The sequence below is a fragment of the Mustela lutreola genome, chromosome 7 (genome assembly GCF_030435805.1).
Source record: "Mustela lutreola isolate mMusLut2 chromosome 7, mMusLut2.pri, whole genome shotgun sequence".
In the NCBI taxonomy this organism is placed as follows: Eukaryota; Metazoa; Chordata; class Mammalia; order Carnivora; family Mustelidae; genus Mustela; species Mustela lutreola.
The window spans coordinates 55,198,284-55,215,393 of NC_081296.1; the positions used below are offsets into that span (position 1 = coordinate 55,198,284).

The 17,110-nt window shown below is 55.2% G+C and overlaps 1 protein-coding gene across 1 annotated transcript in view; it reads left to right on the forward strand.

Moving 5' to 3' along the window:
- The first annotated feature begins 3,043 nt into the window (after positions 1–3,043).
- Positions 3,044–17,110, forward strand: part of CORO2B (coronin 2B) — a 127,575-nt gene continuing 113,508 nt past the window's right edge. Inside the window, exon 1 of the mRNA XM_059180929.1 lies at positions 3,044–3,728. Coding sequence (XP_059036912.1) covers positions 3,714–3,728 — 15 coding nt within the window. The 5' untranslated portion in view covers positions 3,044–3,713. The remainder of the gene's footprint in view (positions 3,729–17,110) is intronic.

A 17,110-nucleotide genomic window follows, 5' to 3' on the forward strand; every position in this document is an offset into this window, starting at 1 on the left:
AGAGACAGGGGCTGGAGAGAACCCAGGGACTAAGACATGTAGCCAAGGAGTGAGACTGGGAAAAAAACGAAGAGCCAGGAAGGGAGAAATATAAACCATGAGAATTGTATAGAGGGAAGGGGATGTAGGAACGCTCTAGAATGGCTGCGTGCTGGAATCGCCAAGAAAAGGAGTAGTTCCTGTCTTCAAGCAGCTTGTCCTACTGCAGGATGCCACACACACAAACAGGAAATGTCAAAACAATGCACAGGCACAGAAAGAGACTCGGGGAGTGTGGAAAGTAGCACAGAGGCTGGGCCACTACGCCATCCTTGTCATAATCCAGGAAGGCCTCCTGGAGGAGGCAACATCTGAGGAAAGAATGAGGAAGACTCTGACAGGTACTGAGGGGGAAGATATGGGTAAGAGTATGATGAGACAAGAAGCCTGAAGATGAAAGAGACTGGAGTGGGTCTTGGAGGATCCTGGTTAGGCTTCATCCTGAAGGCATCAGGGAGCCCCTGATCAGTTTCATGGAGGCAGATCTGTGCGTGTTTACTCAGGAGTGCATGAACTGCTGGGTAGAGAATGGATGGGTGGGCATAAGATAGGAGGCAGGAGGACCAGTTGGTGTGGCCCAAGCAAAAGAAAATGCTGTGAGGGCAGTAATAGTGGAGACAGCTTCTTTTCTCAGGCTGTGCTTTGGGAAGAATGTGAAGTGAGATGGGCCGTGTTGCTGGAACTCAGGGCAGGAGGTGTTGTGGTATAGACAACTGCATCACAGAAAAGGCATTTCTGAGCATCTTCTTCGGATTTGACAAGGGGAGGCAGAGTTCTTTGAGAGGCTCTTCGCTCTCTCCCAGACCTCCATCCCGAGGGGGAGATGAGACAGAGGGGTGAGCCACCAGCCTGTGAGGGATCGGGAACATTTTCTGTCTGCCTTTGGAGCATGTCACGTGGGTTGTGGGCAGAAGATTGATGTTCCTAATTACATTTGGCTCAAGCTGATATTAAGTATTTGTCTCATTCCCAGAGCCCACAATGCCGGCGGATGGTGGGGAAAGTGCCAAGAGGCATGCTGGCTAGCTGAGGCTAACAATCTGGGATCTGAAATATCCGTGAGGGATAAAATGGACAAGTCACAGCCATGGGGGAAGGATGACCGGTGATTTTGAGTTGTCCTTCAGTGTCTTCCAAGAATGGTTGGAGGGGCCGTGGAAAGGTCTGAAGGTCCAGCCTCCGGTCTTGAAGGCTGATCTTACCAAGACAATCCAGACAGGGAATGTGACCCACTTCTGATGCAGGACAGCTCGCCTAGGAAAATGCTTTTGTGGGTCTAATTTAAATTTTCTCTGCTGTGTGTCAAAGGTTTATTTCGCTTGATTCATTGTTAAAAGTGTTAAATATTCACTGAGCACCTACTGTTTGCCCAGGGGCACACAGCAAGAGAAGCCATGGCCTTGTGCTCAGGACACTTGTTAACTCACCTCAGGAAGCTCATGAAAACATCAGGCACTCAGACCCAAATGAGCGTGGGGGCTGGAGTCCGGGTGCACCAAAGAGGTAGGGCCACAAGAGATGGGGTATGTTGAATTAGTGCATAAAAATCAGGAGGGTGTTCTTGGCAGGGGAGCACTGTGGTCAAAAGCATGTGGTCCAACATGGGAACAGGAAGGGTGTGCACAGAGGAAATGCAGCAACATTTGCTCCCCAAGAGAATTAGCAAGTCATTGAAACACATTGAAGTGGGGCCAGTAGCTGTCCATCCACCTCCGAGGACAAGTGTGAAGATCACATAGGGCAGCAAGTGTGAGTGTGCACTGTGGAACCTGCAGAGCCACGGTGCAATGCTGGGAGTGCTAGTCACCATTTAAAAAGACTTCTGGGGCACCTGGGTGGCTCAGTCCTGAAGCGTCTACCTTTGGTTCAGGTCCTGGCCCCAGGGTCCTGGGATCGAGCCCCACATGGAGCTCCTTGCTGGGCGGGAAGCCTGCTTCTATCTCTCCCATTCCCCCTGTTTGTGTTCCCTCTCTGTATGTCTTTCTCTGTAAAATAAAATAAAATAAAATAATCAAATAAAAGATCTCTATTAGAAAGACTTCTGTTCAAGTCCTGGCTGTCAGTGTGTGATCTTGGGCAGGTCCCCTCCCCTCTCTGAGTGTGTTCACTCATCAGCAAAATGAAGATGGTAATTCCTTCCTCATACTCTTGCAGGTAGGGTTACAGGAAAAGAAATTAAAATAAAAATATAGCAGGCCCATCCACTGAGCGCTCAGCAGATCCCGATGACTACTGTTGTCGTCTACTCAGCCGGCTCCTTGAAGGCAGGCAACTGGTCTCCCCTCTTTCTCCAGCACCTTCCGCAGAGCAGGTGCCCAGACACCACCAGGTCCACTTGGTCTAGTTAATTGCTTTGCACAGTCGCGGTGGAGCAGGAAGCCAGCACTTCCGGGCTTAAGGCAGGCAGTGGGGCGCGAAGATTCCTCCGCCTCCGTCTCCACTAACCCCTCCTCTTTTGAGTTTCAGAGGTTCAGTATCTGCCGAAACCGGTTCTGCTCAGGTGCTTGGGAAGGAGGAGACTTGCCCCGTTACCTTCAGGTGGTTGTCCCTCAAGTCCGTCAGCGGATGCACCACACAGGTCGCGTCTGTGCTCCGCCAGAGTAGCGCTGCACCCAAGCGCAGTGTAGACACTCCTAGGACAGGGACGGTCCGATCTCTAGAGGAGTCTAGCTTTTTAAACAAGGGGTTCCGTAGAGAGCTTGTGGAGACGTGGAAAGAGCGGGCGCCAGGACGACCGCCTGGAGCCAAGGATGGCTGTTTGCCCTTGTCTAAGTCACTTCCCAGTCTGGTCCTCAGTTTCCTTCTCTGTGAAACTGGCTACACTGCCCGCTGGGCCAGCCAATCGCTGCGGGGAATTAGATTCAAAAGACCGCCAGTCCCGCGACCCCGTGCGGGGTCGGGCGAGGCAGGGCCTGCGGCCGCCACGCCCCTCTCCGCTGCTGCGCGGCACTCTAGGCCCGGGACCGACGTCGCCAACCTCCAGGGGGCGAGCCTGGCGGGCTTCCCGGCCCACGCGGCGTCTCGGCAGTCTAGCGTGTGACTTCAGCAGCGTCCCCGGGCCAACGGGGGCCCCCAAGCGCGGGGGTGGCCGTGCGCGCCCGCAGCCAGCAGGTGCCAGGACCTGGCCTCGCCCGGACGCGTGGCGTCCGCGGGCGCGAAGGGGTTAAGGCCTCGGGCCTGGGCGCCTGGCCGGGGCCAGGGGAGCGGCGGTGCCCGGCGGCGGGCTAGCAAGCCCCAGGCGCAGGGCAGGGCAGCGAGCGGGCGTGCGCTTCCTCCTCCTCCTCCTCCCCCCCGCCCCCCCGCTCCTTTGTAGCGAGTTCCCGGCCCCTCTTCCTCCCCCCGCCCCCCAGCCTGGGCCCTCTCCCCCTCTCCCTTTCTTCCTGCCTCGCCTTCCTGCGGCGAAGGAGGCTCATCTATTATAAATGCACATTCGGGGCTGACATCAGCGGCGAGCGGCGGGCGAGCGCCGACGAGCGGTCCCTGCGCGCTGCCCGCCCGGAGCGCGGCCCCAGGCTCCTGCGAACTGCCCGCGGGGCGCGGGGAGCGGTGAGCGCGCCCAGAGCTGCCCGCGCCGCGCCCGCCTGCTTCCCGCCGCCGCCTGGGGCCCGCGGTGGACCCGGGCCGCCGCCCCCGCACGCCGCGCCCGCGCCCCCGCACCGCCCCGGAGTTTCTGCATGACTGTCACAAAGGTAAGCGCCGCTCGCCCGCCGCGCCCGGGACCCGCCGGCGCCTGCAGCCCCCGGCCTCGGCTGCTGGGGGCGCGGGGGTGTGGGCGTGGGGAGGGGGCACTGGTGCCGGGGAGGTGCGGCGCGCGCCTCCTCTGCTCCCCGGGTTCCTCCAGTCGCTCTGGCCCCCAGGGACTGCGGAGGGAAGGGGGAGGATGCCGCTTTGGCAGCCGCAGTGGTTTGGACACCCCCCCCCCCCACACACACACACACCCGCACCGGCCCGCCCCGCGACTGCATTTTTAACCCTTATTTAGGATGCTGCATTTTTAACCCCTGGAGAGCAGTGTTGGGCAGCTGCTTGGTGTCTCCCGTTAGAGCGCGCCACGGGGAGCGACGCTGGCAGGAGTGGGTGTGGGAATGGGCTTGTCGCCCTGGGGAGACCATCCGACGGGCAAATCCACCCCACCTGCCAGGCGCTGCTGCCGGTCCTGCGAACTCTGGCCCCACTCCGGAGCTACTCAGTGGAGAAGGCACTCCTCCAGCCCCAGGAGTTGCCACTAGGGGTAGGACAGGTTCCCTGATGACCCTCTTGAAGATGCGGGGAGGGAATGTGACAGGGACAGGAGAGATGCGTGTTCTGACAGCCCCCATACTGGAGGAGAGTTCTGACTCTGCTACAGCGGCCCAGGTTTATTGGAGAGACTTTGTGGCCTCCCCATTATGGAAAGCAGACCAAGATAGTTGTGGAAAGTGCCCAGCATCAGGAGACCTGTGGAGACCTAAGTTCACTCTCCCCTCTGCCCCAAACCCCATGGATGACCTTGGCTGGGCCCTTCTACTCTGGGCCTCAGTTTCCTCTTGTGGAATATGAGGATGAAACTGTGGATCCTGGGGGTGGTGACAGACAGTTGAAGAACTAGTAAGAAGATCAGAGGTGTAAACCCAGACTTTTCAGAGGGCCCTGTCAGGTAAGGAGCTCACAGCGTGGCCTTGGCCTTAGGATTGGCAATCCCCGCACCCAAGGCCAGATTCTAGCAGCTACCCACCTGGTTTTCAGGACTGGAGAGCTGGAGGCCAATGTGGAGAGGAGGTCAGTGCCGTGGACCAGATGGAGGGTCAGCTGTGGAGGTGATGGGAAGGGTTCTTCAGGCTCCTTCTGCTAAGCCAGGGGTTACCAGTGCCTCGAGGAGATCTGCCTGCCCAGAGACAGCTTGTCTGTCCAGGGTCTTTGGGCTCAGTGCCCAAACTGGGACTTAGAAACGTTGCTGGGGGTGGCGGGGGGGATGTGCCTGGGGGCTAAGGATCTGCCTCAGTTTTGAGTACTCCTGGCAGGGCTGCTGTGGACCACGGTGGGTAGGATGCTTCTTCGTGTTTGGAAATGATGCCTGGGAAGGATTATTATCATTAAGGTTATTCATGTCAAAGACGCAAACAGGCCAAGGCAGAAGAGTAATGGATGGGCCTGAATGAGAGATAAAGCATATGAGATTTGTAATAATAGCACTGAAATTTGACTCATTGCCTCCCCTGCGTCTCTTTATGTACATGAGCTCAGGCAGCCTTCCTTCCCAGGAGGCCTGCAAGGAAGGTGTGTTCAGCCCCCTTAGGAGTGGAAGAGGCTGAGGCTCAGAGAGGAAAAGGGACTTGCTTAAGTTCACACAGCAAGTAAGTAGCAAAGCTGGGGTTTGCCGTCAGCTCTATCACAACCTATAGCCTATGATCTTTGTCTTGCTCTGCCCTGTTGAGTACATGGACGCTGGGTTATGCCATGAAAGGGGGTCACTACTCGAAGCCTCAGGCCCCCGAGGCATGGAGCCCACAAAAGTGGGTACTTGTCTGCTAAACTCAGTGGCAGGCCTAGCCTCTTGAATCTAGTGATTATTCACTGATGCCCTCCTCTTTCCCCGCAGCCCCCACCAAACCCTCCTGGATGTTCTCCTGCCCTAACCAATGTGGCGTCAGTTTAAGCCAGCTCAGAGGATTAGATAAAATCCCCACCTTAACCCTAGCTTCTCTCCCCTTGCCAGCCCTTCACAGACCAGCAATGTTCACGTGGGGAGGCCTAGGAGAGCAAAAGAGAAGCAGGAGAGGGCCTAGGAGCCCTCCTGCTGCCTGAAAGCCTGCCAGAAGAGGCTTCTCCAAGAGTTCTAGAAGAACCACAGTGCTCTAGGAGTCTGAAGGCCTGGCCTCTAGTCCTCAGTCAACCACCAAAAGGCTGTGTGACCTTGGGCTAGTCACGGCCATCTCTAAGCCTCTGTTTTTTCCATCTATGAGGTGAGCAGTTGGTTTCTTGGATGTCTTGGATCCCTTCTGTTGGGCATTGGCACATCTTCTGCGAGGAAGTGGGCTCTGATGGCGACAGGGGGAGCTCTCTCTTTTGGGGGGTTGGTCTAGTCACAAGACAGATAAGAAGAGGAACCCTCGAGGGGGTCTGAGAGGTGGAATCACTGCTTACCAGCTGGAGTGACAGGCAGGGGAGGACTGGGTTGGAGGGTGAGACCCCAGCCTTGCTTGTTCCTTAAGGCAAAGGTCACCCCTTTCTGGTGAGCCCCGGCTGCCTGCCGCTTGGAGTCCTCTGGGCCAGGGGTAAGGTGTGGATCGGGAAGAAGGTCTCTTTAGCTCAGAGGGCCTGGAAAGTGGAGGAGAGGAAACCGATGACAAACTGTTAGATCTTCAGGAGAACCTCCTGAGTCTAGATGGGCCTCCAGTTTCCATCTACCATCCCCCTCTCGTGCGCACCCTGGCCCCCTTCTTTTTGAGGTGCAGCCGCTAATGTTGCCCTTGAAATCTGAGGGGCTTGGAGGAACCCCTGCCCCAGATGGCATGAGAGATGAAGAGCCGTAGGTCTCCGGAGTGGGACCTTCCAGGCTGACAGAATGATTCCTGGTTATGATGTTTTAAACTCTTATTTTATTGTGTGGAATCTCATAAGCTGTCTTGGGTTCTTTATGCAATCATGAGGAGAAGGAAGATAAAAAGAAGGGATGCAGCCTGTCAGACCATAAACATCCCCAGGAGGTTAAGGGCCCATCTCCTCCCAGGTTCAGTCCCGTATCAGTCCAGAGGGCAGGTGAGCACGGAGGGAGCGAAGGCTGCTTTCCCAGTAATGGGATGATTTTATTCTTTGCCCTTTTCTGCCTGCTCTCTATGCGTTTTCTGTCTCGATGCCGGGTCAGTCATGCACCAGCCTGACTGTGCTTCTCTGGCCCTAAATATGTTTCTAAACTCCCATCAGCTAGCAAAACAGAAAAAAACACATTAAAATTGTGCACAGAGTACAAGTCAGGAGGCTATAAGAAAGGTCTGCCTCTGTAATGCAGGGCTTTGCAAACGCCTTTTGCTGCCTTGAGGTCCTTTGGAGTGATTTCCTGGCTTTTGTCTGGCTGTGGTCAGAGCTGGGCTGGTAGGTAAGGAAGGTGACTGGGCTTCCTCGTTCCTGAGTGTGGCTTGTCACACGAGATGCTGGGAGCTCAGCGCTTTCCTGGTCCCCAAGGCCACCTCCGGGGGGTCGGCAGTCCAAGAACAGAGTACCCCAAGCAGCCGGAATGCCTGCTGCACCTCAGAAGGTCTTAGGAGAAGGAGTGTGGGCAGACAGAATATTCTAGAGGCCAGCATCCCCCACTCTGAGCAGCCAGTTCCAGGTTCAGAAGTGACATCCTTGACCATGGCTGGGCCCCTCATTCTGCACGGCAGCCCTTTCTCTCCTGCCCCTGTCCCAGCACAGCCTAGCTCACAAAGGGGAGCCCCTGGTTCCTGCTGGATGTGCTGGAACCAAGGACAGTGTGGCCTTGTCCAGGAAGCTACTAACAGACCTTCGTTTGGCCAGGTCGTGTGTCCTTAGGACCCCTGAAGAGCGGCCTCAGAGAATAGGAAGTTTGAGTCAAAGCCATCCAAATCTCTCCCCTGACAAATAATAGAACAGGGACCCAGAGAACGAATCCTAAGTTACCTAAAGTCACTCAGCGGGTTTTTGGCTGGAGGAGTCAGAACCTGAAGGCTCCTGATTCCTGGCTGCCGTGCGAGGGGGGCCTCAGGCAGCCCGTGCCGGGACAGGGAGTTTGGCCCCACTCCAGTGACCCCACTGCACCACCCCAGCCCGGACCTCTCGGGTCAGAGTCTCCCTCTTCTCTTGAAAAAGTATCTGGGGTACCTTGCAACCTCCTGGGCCAGGACAAAGGAGAAGGAAGGAGTATGAAGCCTTCTGCTTCCAATTCCCAGACCAGGGTCTGGCCAGTCCAGAAGATGCCTGGACTCCCAGACATTCCACTTCCCAGCACCTGTCTCCTGTCTGGCTCTTACTGGAAGAGAGGAGAAAGCAGGCCTGTGACAGAGCCAGTTTGAGGGCAAAGATATTCACCGTTCCCCACAGAGACCCAGCTCCCAGAAACCTGAAGCAGAAAGTTCTGCCTCCCGTGCACTGTGTGCCCATCATACCTCCTCCCTTGCCTCAGTTCTTGCAAATACCCAGCATTCTCATGCAGAAGGTATGTGCTAGCATTCACTGGTTCCTAGGGCCAGCACCCTGGGAGCTCCTAGTCTGGGTCAGGCTGTGTGTTAGGCATTAGGGTCACAGGACACCGAAGCCACGGCCCCTGCTGTCCAGGACCTCTGAGGAGATGGATGCGGGAGGAGTTGTGCCAAAACATTGAGTTAGGATCTCAGGGTGCCGCGGGCACAAGCCATGTCTGTCTCCTGCATACTGTAAGTAACCTCAGCCTTTCTCCTTCCTCGCTGTCTCTCCCTCCAGAGCTCCCAGGGTTATTTTCTTCCCACCTGGGCCCCTAGGCCCTGTGTTCTCTGGCCCCGGGGTCATTGCCACCTTTGCCCCTATGACAGCACGCAGAGGCATCTGGGAAGGACGGTGAGGTGCCCTGGGGCCCCCCAAAGCCCCACAGTGAGCCGGCCCTGTGGAATCGGCACAGACTTGATTGAGCTTGGCGGGTTCGGGAGTGTGGACACTGGCTAGACCCACGGCCTGGCAGCATCCATCCCTGGCAGCTCAGAGATGGAGTGAGTTTTTCCATTTCTCTCCCGGGTTGGCCAGCCTGGAGCAGACATGGCCTCAGCCACCGCCGGCTCCTGGCACCGGCTCCTGGCACCGGCTGATTCTGATCTGGATACGCTAGCCACAGAATTTGTCTGGTGTCCAGGAGATGAGAGAATGTGCAAATTCCCTCTGCGCCCAGCCCCCCTCTCCGTCCCTTTTCTGATCAGCTAGTTCTGTTCCCCTTCCTCTCCTGGCCTGTGGACCCTGCAGGCTCAGGCTGGGCAGCTGGCATGGAGCAGAGCCCACTGGGCGAGGACAGATGCAAATCCAGCGGCTTCCGCATGAAAAGAAGCTGTTTTGAATGAGCCTCTCCTTTGTGGGCCTGGAGTGTGGGACCAGCTGCCTGGGAGGGGGAGGGGAGGTTGCGACAATGAGGGAGGAGCTGCCACCCGCCCCTCCTTGCCCACTGCCTCCCCTCCCCCAAGAGGCCCCTAGAGGGACCTCCTAATTGGTTTCTGGCTGGCACCCCCCCTTCCAATTAATTAACACAGCAAGGAGGAGGCACCCAGCTCTGGTCAGGACAGTCCCTTCTACAGAAAACAAACACAAATCCCTTGGAGGGTCCCAGGGCAGGGAGGGAGCCCCCTACTTACAGATGAATAAACAGAGTCTCCCGGTGAAAACATGGCCACACCCTAATCCCAGAGCTAATATGGGTCAGAGCCGGGTTGCACACCCAGATCTTCTGACATGGAGCCAGAACCTTCTCAATCCAATCGCTAATGGTCCACAGCCCGTGGACATTAATCACCGGGCTCTCAAGAATAAGTTATGAAGCCGCCATTGGGCACACACAGTCGCATGGGCTCTGGGAGCTTGGTTTTGTTAGCAGACACTCCCATTTTCCAGAGGCGCAGGGAGGGTGAGTGATCTGCTCTGGGGCGCAGGTTTAGTGGTTGGGGGAGTAGGTGGGGACCGGTCCCTCAGCCGTCAGACCCCAGAGCACAGGGGCATCTCATTTCCAGGACTCTCTTCCACCCCCTACCCCCAAGGCAGAGGGCTCTTATCTGTGGGTCTGGGGTCCCAGCACCAAGGTGTGCTTGGCAAAGGCTGCTTGCCTCAGGGGACACCCATGGCTGTGTTCTGCTTAGGCTACCGCTGTAACTGGGAGCCCTGTAAATCCTTTGGGAAAAGAACGTAAGCTGAGTGAGTGAGGAGGAGGGCACCCTGCACTCCGTGTCTGAGGTCAGACAGGGCCTCTAAGGAAGGGCGACCAGCCCTAGAGGGTGAACGGTTATGACACCTCCATTTCCACAATTTGCGTAGGGAACCCGGGTCTGTGGTCCAGGCTTGCAGGCCTTTCCCACTTGAATGCACAAATCCCCTCTCAGCCTGGGGTGGGCGGCCCTCTTGGGATGGCCCCTGATGACCAGGGCGGGTGCTGCTGGCTTAAGAATGCCAGCTTAGAGCCAGACAGATGGCACTGTATCATTGACTTGCTGTTTGCTCTTGGGCAAGTTGCCTAACCTCTCTGAACATCACTTTCCCCATCCATTAATTGGGATTGATAATAGTAGCACTTAAAAGGATTATTATAAAGATTAAACAAGCTGATCCTGTGAAGCACTTACCACATGCCTGAGTGTTCGCTATTCACGTCGGGAAGACAGAAAATTAAACAGATGCTTACAATGAGCGTCCTGGGGCTCATGAAATGAGAAGTACCAAGGAACTCTGGGAATCACAGCAGAGGGCCTGACCTAGTCAGAGGGGGTGTGGAGGGGACTTTTCAGCTGATTCACGAAGGATGGGTACAGAAGGTAGCAGGTGGAAGGAGAGGAGCTGAGGAGAGGGTAGGAGGCAGAGGGAACAGCGCAGGCAGAGGCCCGGAGTCAGATGTTCAGCAAGAAGGCCCCCTGCACGCAGGTGTCTGAGAGCTCGCACGTGTATTAGGTCATTGTATGCGCTGAGTGACTTTACGGTCCTCCCCCACTTCAAGAATGAGGAAGCAGGCACAGAGAGGCCGAGTAAGCTGCAAAAAGTTGCCCAGCAGGCAGATTAGAGGCTGGTCCAAACCCAGGCTTCCTGCGTCTGGCACTCTCCTCCTCCTCCTCTCTGCGGCTTCCTGATCACAGGAGGATGGCTCTTCCGTGGGCCAGGAGGATAGCTTTTCCGTGGGCCACTTCTTAGACTCAACCTGGGCCAGTGGGGTATAAGGTATGATGTTCTGTTTTCCCTCACAGAGCCTCCCTGGGCTGGGTTTTTGGGAGGACAGGACCCTTCTTGGCTGGCAGGCAAGGGTCATTTATTTTTCCAAAGGGAAACTTTGCTCTGGCAGGGAAATTTCTACCTTCTATTTTTACCGGGCCCCGTTAAAACCATCTGTAGTCCTTCCGATTATCAGGAGCGGGCCTCAGTCTTTAAAATAAAATTGTAGGGCACCTGGGTCGTTAAGCATCGGCCTTCGGCTCAGGTCATGGATCCAGGGTCCTGGGATAGAGCCCAAGTTGGAGGCTCCCTGCTCAGTGGGGAGCCTGCTTCTCTCTCTCTCTCTCTCTCTGCTGCTTCTTCTGTTTGTATTATCTTTCTGTCAAATAAGTAAATAAAACTTTAAAACAAAATAAAACTATAGGGATATATAGAGTGAACTTACTGGCCCGCGTGTGAGACCGAGGAGAACACCCATGCAGGATCCAGCTGCCTAGACAGAGGGATGTGGGGAGGCTCTCTCTGAGCGGGGGAGGGGGGGATGGTGGCTGTTCACACCCAGCCCTCAGAAGGAGCCCCGTGCTCAGGGTTCAACTCCAGAGCTGTCTGGGGTCATCTGGTCCAGTCCTCTGCCTCTGTGGCACTCCACACTTTCTAGGAACACAAGTATGACTCCTAATCTGAATTTTGATCCACTTAATAAATGCTAGTTTCTTAGGAGGCCGATCCTAGCCTTTTACCAAGTGTTAGGTCCCTGCTTTCAGGAAGCTGGCCGGGAAATAAAGATCGCCAGCGGAAGGAGCTGACCTTTCTAGAGGGCATCTATACCAGACTCACAAAAAGTGTTTCACACATATTTCCTCATTCAGTCTTGATGTACCTTTACTGCTCCTCCTCTGCTCGGTGCAGAAACAGAGGCCCAGAGAGGGAAGGGAGGTCACTTACTAAGGTCACAAAGCTGGTGAGGGGCTGAGCCTGCCTTTCAGGCCTCTCTTGCCCCTCAGTCAGGCTGGTAGGAATGACCCTGAGACCTGTGGCCAGAGCCGGGGGGGGGGGTGGTGTCTGGAGGCAAAAAGACTCAGGCTTTGCTCTTAACCTCTGCTCCTCCCTGCATGACATTGGGCTAGTCCCCTCGACGTCTCTGAGCCTGTTTTCTCACCTATGAAAAGGGAGTTAGTGCTCCGCCTCACTAGGGCACTGGGATCTCTAGGGATCTCACACCCCTCCTGCCCCCTCCCACCACCAGTGTCCCTTGGCCTTGGGAGTTAGGCAGTCTGTCCAAGAGCTTCCCCCCTGCTGTGGTCGTGCCAGCAGCCCTCTTTCACACTGTATCCGCAGAAGAGACCAGGTCATCTCTCCCAAACGGCCTCTGTCTGTTTGTCTTCGGTCAGGCTGGTATGGGGCAGATGAAAAGTTGCTTTTCCCTCTTCCTGTTCTATTTCGGGTGTTTTAATATGCTTGGGACAAATAATCGGGCTAAGAATCGGATGTCCTGCTTTCGTTTGAAAAGTGAGACAAATAAAGCATCCAACCCTTGATCTGTATCGTCCTGCATCCGCGCAGGCCCCAGCGCCCTGTGGAGGGTGGGGGAAAGTTGGTCTCAAAGCCCAGTGTTGCCCAAGTCTCTGGGCAGAGAGCTCCGAGTCCCCGCTGGTAAATGACCTTGACCTTTGCTCCAGATACATCCTGGTGCCCCCCAGCTCAGACCTGCTTTTCCTTTGAGTGTATGGGAAGCTGTAGCCTCTGCTAGCTTGAGGGATTTGCAGCAAAACTTTTTTTTTTTTTTTTTTTTTTTTTTTTTTTTTTTTTTGAGAATGATTTCAGGGGCGTGAAGATCTGGGATCCAGGGGAGTTTCCAGGACGTGAAACAGCTGATGGAAAAGGAAGGTGTTGGGGGAGGGGGACAAGGGGATTTAATTCCTGCAGTTTGGGTGTAGCTTGGTGAAGAAAATGCTGTCCACGCCTGCCTTGCTGACCTCCCGGTAGAGATCACTTCGCAGGAATGCGTGGGGGAAATTTAGGATTCCGAAAAGTTTGGAATTCTGGGAAAGGGGATTTCTGTGTACCTGAGGGTCCATCTGATAACTTTTTAATATCACCAGTGTGTTCTCCGAAGACCCCAGGGCTGCTTTCCTGCCATCGTCATTATAGTGTGTGAGAACAAACTCAGGTTGTTACGGATTGAGGCCATTTCAGGTCCCAAAATTCCTGTTAAATTGACCTTTTAGGGTCTGGATCCAAGATAATTCCCCCGTTCTCCAAACTCCTGTCCTGCCCAGTCTACGACACCAGTCTCAGGTAAAGGCCCAACAAGTTATGTTGTTATGGGGATTGACCTTGATTCCTTGACTTGACTGTGAGCTCGCTGAGGCGGGGGATGATGTCTGGTGTTTTGGGGTATCTTTCACAGTGCTCGTCAAAGGTGTGGTGTAGACTTTGGGGTAGCCGGTGTGAAGTGCAAGGTTGGGCGGGATGTCCGGGAAGCCAAAGCTCTTCCCTAAACATTGCTCCTGCTTGGGCTTAGTCCTTACTTTTGTACGTCCGTGGACCGCTGGAGCTGGAAGGAACTCTAAATAGAGACGTAATGGGACCTCTGTTTTGCAAAGGAGAAAATCGAGACCCCAGAAGGTTTTCCTGAAGGGGGCACAAGCGGCGGAGCAGGAAGCGGGGCTCCCTTTGGTTGATGGCAGGCTCAGGCTGGGTGAATTTCAGTTCCGTGGGTTTTTCTCTGCTTCTGGTAGAAATCAGGCCAAGGACTGATTCAGAGGTGGGTGGTGGGGGAAAGTTCTAGAAATGAGACTTGGAGAACTTCGCCTAGCTGGCAGGGAGCACCCGAACAGAGAGGCTCAGCTCCCCAGGTAATCAGCCAGGAGCACCACGCCTAGTCGTGGCCTTGGTCTGGCAGAGGCAGGAGGAGTGCGTGCTGAGGCTCCTTCTTGGCCACGGAGCTGTGGTCCCCGAGATCTGGCAGCCAGGTACCCTGTGTACCAGGCTGCCACTCCGGCCGCCGCAGAGGCCCACGAACCCCACTCTCCCTCCTGGAAACCAGCCCTCCTGGCATGTTGGGCTGCAGCCAATCTTTTCCTCCTTTGTTTCTCTGAAACCATTAGAAGGGCCTCTGGGTTGGGAGCCTGGGTTGCTAAGAGCTTTCCTCTGGCCAGACCTTATCAGGGCTTGAGAAGTCTCCCGGCAAAGGCAAAGTATTCCCTGGAACTCTGGTTTGGAGGGAAGGAGGGAGGGAGAGACAGAGAGAGGGAGAGAGGGAGAGTGGGCGAAGGGAAGGGGGGGGCTCAGGAGCTGCAAACAAAGCCACCCCTTTGCTGGCCCCCCCGGGGAACCAGCGGACCTTTGCTTTTGAAGAGCAGCAGGAATGATGCTGTCCCCCAAGCCTGCCCCCCATGCGACGTGGGTCACATCTAGGATGTACCCCATGACTCGAGCATCACCCCAGCCTCAGAGAGGGGCAGTAGCCCTGAGCATCCCAGTTGGGGGGGGTGAACCCGGACCTGCCCCAGGGTGTCTGACTGCACCACCCGCGTGGGCCCGGCCTGACAGTGGGGGCGAATCGTGCTGTATGATTACTTTCTTCAAGATCACCCTCCCAGCACCGTACCCAGGATTCTGTTCCTCTGGGCCTTTTAGATGTTATTAAAATATAAATTCCCCCAAGAGGGGTAATACCTGACTTAGGCAGCTGTCACCCACTGGACTCCGCCTGCAGATGGCAAGACCCGAGAATAATTAGACTTTACTTGGGAGACGATCCTGAGGAGGAAAGTGAGGCAGGAGTGAGGGAGCGGGGAGCCAGAGTGGCCAGGGGAGTGGGGGCAGTGAGGACTTGCCGTGGTTCTGGGTACCTCTCCACCCTCGCTGCCTTGCTCTCGCGACCACTGACCAACCCCGCTTCCTTGCCCCTAAATAAAATGAGGCGCTAGATACATTCGAAAAGCATTTGCTGAGCACTTTTGGGCCAAGCCCGAAGCACGTGGCACCAGGCATGAAAGGGTGCCCCCAGGCCATCCTCTCATCAGGGAAACCCCCATCCAGTGGCAGAGACGGGCTGCCCAGAAGGACAGGTGCTTCAGGGAGGCGGCAAAGGGAGGCTGGTGAGCAGCAGTGTGGGGAGGGCAGGGATGTGTGTACCGAGCGCTGAAGCCATGGGGACGGACCCGGGAGGCCAGGCAAGTTCTCCGGAGGAAGAAATCGTAGCCCAGTCTCCAAGGCCGAGTAGGCAGAAGCGTACGAAGAGGAGGGAAGGGCATTCCGGGGAGAGGGGGCGGCATGAACAAGACAGGGAAGGGGGACATGGGTTTGGCTTATTTTGGGAGAGTTGGGTGTGGCTGGGTGGAAAGGGTAGGTGAGGGGTGGTGAAGCAAAGCTGGAGGGGCAGGCAGAAGCCAGGTGGGGTTTGGGCTGTACCCTATAGAGATGTCAGGTGCCCTGGCTCGGCTGTAAGGGGATGGACCTGATCCGACTTGCCCTTTGGTGGTCTCTTCCAACCCTAGAGGCAGAGAGTGAGTGGACATTCCCAAAACCTGGGTGTAGCCAGGTGGGGGCAAGGGGTTTGGGCCCCCAGCCCAGATCCCCAGCAGGTAGCTCCTGCAGGGCTGCGAGGGAGCGCTGCCTGTGCCCCTCTCCCCACCAAGGAGATACCTGTGGTGGGACCACACCATGGTACTGGCCTTTCCCGCCTGCCTGGGGCTACTAGAAAGGTTGGCTCTGGGAGTTGAGGATACAGAAGGAGGGGGCAGAGGGCCATAGGTCTCCTGCTGGGAAGACATGGTTCCAGCATGAAGAGAAGACCATCATAGGAGGCTTCTAGCAGCTCTCACCTAAAGCCCAGCTCAAATGCTGTGTGACCTTGAGTTAGTCAGCCCCCCAACTCTGGTTGGGACTCAGTTTCCCCAGCTAGATGGCATCCCCTGGTCCAAGGTTGGGTGCAGGAGGGAGCTCATGGATGTACTTACTTCCTGCTGCTGTCCAGCCTCAGGCCCTGGCCCATCTTCCTCCCTCTGAGCCACGTCCACTAGTGCATGCACACGTGTGCATCACACATACTCCAGACTGTCAAGGTTGTGAACAGCTAACAAAACTCGGGCATTGATGGGGCGCCTGGGTAGCTCAGCCGTTTACTGTCTGCCTTCGGCTCAGGTCATAATCCCAGGGTCCTGGAATTGAACCCCACATTGGGCTCCCTGCTTCCTCTCCCTCTGCTGCTTCCCCTGCTTGTGCTCTCTCTCTCACTCTCTCTTTCAAATAAATAAATAAAATCTTAAAAAAAAAAAAAGCCAAAAAACTTGGGGGTTGAGGATCAGAGTTCGAGTCCTGGCATTGCCACAGCTGGCCCTGTGACTTTGAGCAAGTCGCTCAGCCGATCGAAACTTTGGCTTATTCCCTGTCATTTGGTGTAAACATCAGACCCTCCCACGCCAGGGAATTCTATGGGTCAACCTTCTCCACATCTTTTCCTATACCCCCTTTGTGCTGATGCTGCCTTGCTCAGCCCGAGAGCCCTTCTTCGATGAAAATTCTATCCACTCTTTATTGGTGACCTGGGGGGGCGTGTAGTATTCACTAGGAAAGGACACAAAGGAACCTTCCGGAGTGATGGCCGTCGGGTGAACGTATGCATGAGTAAACATTTTTCAAGCTGAACACTTAAAGTTTGTGTGCTATGAGCATGCTGGATATATTTTAATATATTAATGTTAAAATATGAATATTTTATTTTATTTTCTTAGACAAAATAATTATTGACTTATTGTATTTACTTGTTAATAATACAATATTAATATTTAATATATTTATATTTGATTTTTTAAAGCAAGTGGAAAAAGGATCCTTCCCGGCTTTCTGGTGTAAGCTTCATCTCTCTCCATCCGCTCAGATGTTCATTCCCACTACAAATATTTGTGCTCTGGGCGGCCCAGGCATGCAGGGGTGTGAGCACTGCCATGGGGGCTCAGGGGTACAAGAAACTTCGGTGTCCCCATGTTGTCAGGGGCAGTGGTTCTTCAGGCTTGGCTACACATCCCCTGGGGACATTTAAATGCTTTGCAGGATTATATGACCCATGGGACACTTGGTTTAATGTTCTGCTGATACTGTCTTGAAACTCTGTATTCTTTTTGATCAAGGGCCCCTACAAATGATGGAGTTGGTCCTTTCTCTCCAGCCCACCCCCACCTTTGCCCAGAACAGTAGAATC